Raw genomic sequence first — 2056 nt, forward strand, 5'->3', positions numbered from 1 at the left:
GTAGTCAAAAATGGAAAACTGACATTGTTGAGAACATACTCTTCGCAATTGAGCTATGCAATGATCATGTCAAACTCTAAGCGTGATGGAGCTTAATGGGAAGTCGTGTCATACAATTCGGTAAGAAACTTGACCTTTGCACTTCCAACAGTGGCTGAGCAGCTGTCACTGCTGACTGCTGGTCGGCCTGTCTCGTCACTCTTGATGGAGATGGTCGTAGCGATACTGAGACCATTCACATCCAAATCAAAAGACCCGCTGTCCTTTCTAGTAAAATAAAAAGGATATCAGATATTATATTTTTAAGCAACCAAATTATTTTCCCTATAGAAGAGATGTTACCTCACTCACATTATTCGCAGGTACTTGACCCTCCAGTTTCCATTCAGACTGATGAAGGCATCACCTATAGACAGTGTGACTCCAGTCCCTGGCACCAGATCCACTGAAGACTTTGGTAAGCCCACATTAACTATGTGCATACTGGAGGAATTAATGTGTTTTTGTTAAAGAAAGAAAAGGACAAAATAACAGTTTGCTACAGAATCTAAACACATGCAAAAGAAAAAAAATCTGGTGGCTTACTTTGACAAACTATACTGAACCTTTCCAATCGGAGACACCTTCTCTGTCCCAGAAAAGTCTGGAATTTTGATTGATCTGAGTTTCTGCTGGATGACAGCCATGCCCAGTTGCCTGCCTAAGAAAAACCAAAGAAAAAAAGAATCTGATGAACAAATCCTGGAGAAATCAGTGCTTTTCTAAAAATGAAGCATTTTTACACAAACCTTACCATATTCAATGCCCTTTTCTGTCAACCTGACCTTTACTCCAGGATTCGTGCTTAAGGTTGTGGGGATGAGAGCCACCAGACCCAACCAACAGCACAGGAACATCTCAGCAGCTGGAAAAGAAGGACAAGAACATCAGCAAAATTCCTGTTTATGCAAGAGCAACAGAAGACAGAGCAGTACTGTGAAGAAAGATTGGAAAGAAAGAAATTAAAGAAGATGTACAAATACAACATTACTGAAATACTATGCAGTGGAGGAGAAGTATAAAGTGGTTTATTTCATGCTTCATTGAAAGAGCTAACAGTCATTGCTTCACATGAAACCACATGTCCCCTGAGAGGTCAGCAGGGTGAGCTTGAGCTATATCAAACTATGCTGATTGTCAGGGCATAAAGATGGTCCACCATCTTTACCAGCACTGCGTGTTTCAAGCTAGATGTGCATACAGCTTTAAACCAGAGCAGTTACATGCTTTTTGTCTACAGCGTGTCATTCTCCCCACTAAACCAAAATAAAGCTGACCGTTTCTAACTCATACTTCACTCTTGCTGCTGACTTTGCTTGAACTTTAGTACACTGCATGTGTGGATGGCAGATCTGGACTCTGTGCAAGTCTAAATTATGATAATGTGATGTAAAGTGTGTTTGTCTGAAGAATGTGGGTTGTTTTTGTTGTTTTATTGAAGATCATTTGGTTTTTACAGCCCACACTAGAAACCAAAACCTTTCTTTATACCCAGTGAAAAAAAAGCATCCTCAATGTTGTCAGTTTGGCTCAAGTATGTTTCATGTTTCATCTGAATGCAGATCTCAGTGTTTTCAACACTCAGAGATGGTGCACTCAATACAAACCACATCTGTCTTAACCTGAGTTGCAACACTAGTTTGCTCAACTGATAACAAGTCTTTACAAGTCAAACCTTATAACAACAACCAAAGTGCACTAAGAGACTAAATATAACTTATTTTGCAGTAGAGTAGCCACGTACCCTTTCAGATTTTACCCTTTGAGAGATCTGTGTTAACTGCCTGCACCATCTGTGTTGAGATTAAGCATTACAACTCAGAAAACATTGCTGCCATATACATTTAACCCACACTCACTCTTACCTGAAGCAACAGTTCGTCCGGAAGACGTAGCTTGCCCTTTCTCAGACGATGTGCCAGCGTAGCCAAAGAGTCAGACTGAAAGAGGAAGAGAATCACATGCGCTCTAATTCACTTACTTAATCAGGAACTGAGCTTCTCAAAGAATCTCACCC

The 2056-nt window shown here is 40.4% G+C and overlaps 1 protein-coding gene across 1 annotated transcript; it reads right to left on the reverse strand.

Annotated features, from left to right (window-relative positions):
• Nucleotides 1-92: 92 nt before the first annotated feature.
• On the reverse strand, nucleotides 93-1808 carry LOC121814884 (bactericidal permeability-increasing protein-like). Its single transcript, XM_042222922.1, has 5 exons — nucleotides 1784-1808; nucleotides 794-904; nucleotides 586-700; nucleotides 352-483; nucleotides 93-267 (listed from the first exon to the last, which is right to left on the reverse strand). The coding sequence occupies exons 2-5, from the start codon at nucleotides 894-896 to the stop codon at nucleotides 93-95; spliced, it is 525 nt and encodes a 174-aa protein (XP_042078856.1). The 5' UTR covers nucleotides 897-904; nucleotides 1784-1808.
• Between the last annotated feature and the right edge of the window lie 248 nt (nucleotides 1809-2056).

This window comes from Haplochromis burtoni, unplaced genomic scaffold (assembly GCF_018398535.1).
Source record: "Haplochromis burtoni strain Fernald_Lab_line unplaced genomic scaffold, NCSU_Asbu1 Contig_97, whole genome shotgun sequence".
In the NCBI taxonomy this organism is placed as follows: domain Eukaryota; kingdom Metazoa; phylum Chordata; class Actinopteri; order Cichliformes; family Cichlidae; genus Haplochromis; species Haplochromis burtoni.

What these genes read in the sequence shown, in the direction of transcription:
- LOC121814884 (XM_042222922.1), bottom strand. Translation starts at nt 896, where the DNA reads ATGTTCCTGTGCTGTTGGTTGGGTCTGGTGGCTCTCATCCCCACAACC. An exon ending in AGAAAAGGGCATTGAATATG is followed by an intron (nt 701 to 793) that starts GTAAGGTTTGTG and finishes GGTTTTTCTTAG; the next exon opens with GCAGGCAACTGGGCATGGCT. An exon ending in GTCAAGTACCTGCGAATAAT is followed by an intron (nt 268 to 351) that starts GTGAGTGAGGTA and finishes TTATTTTACTAG; the next exon opens with AAAGGACAGCGGGTCTTTTG.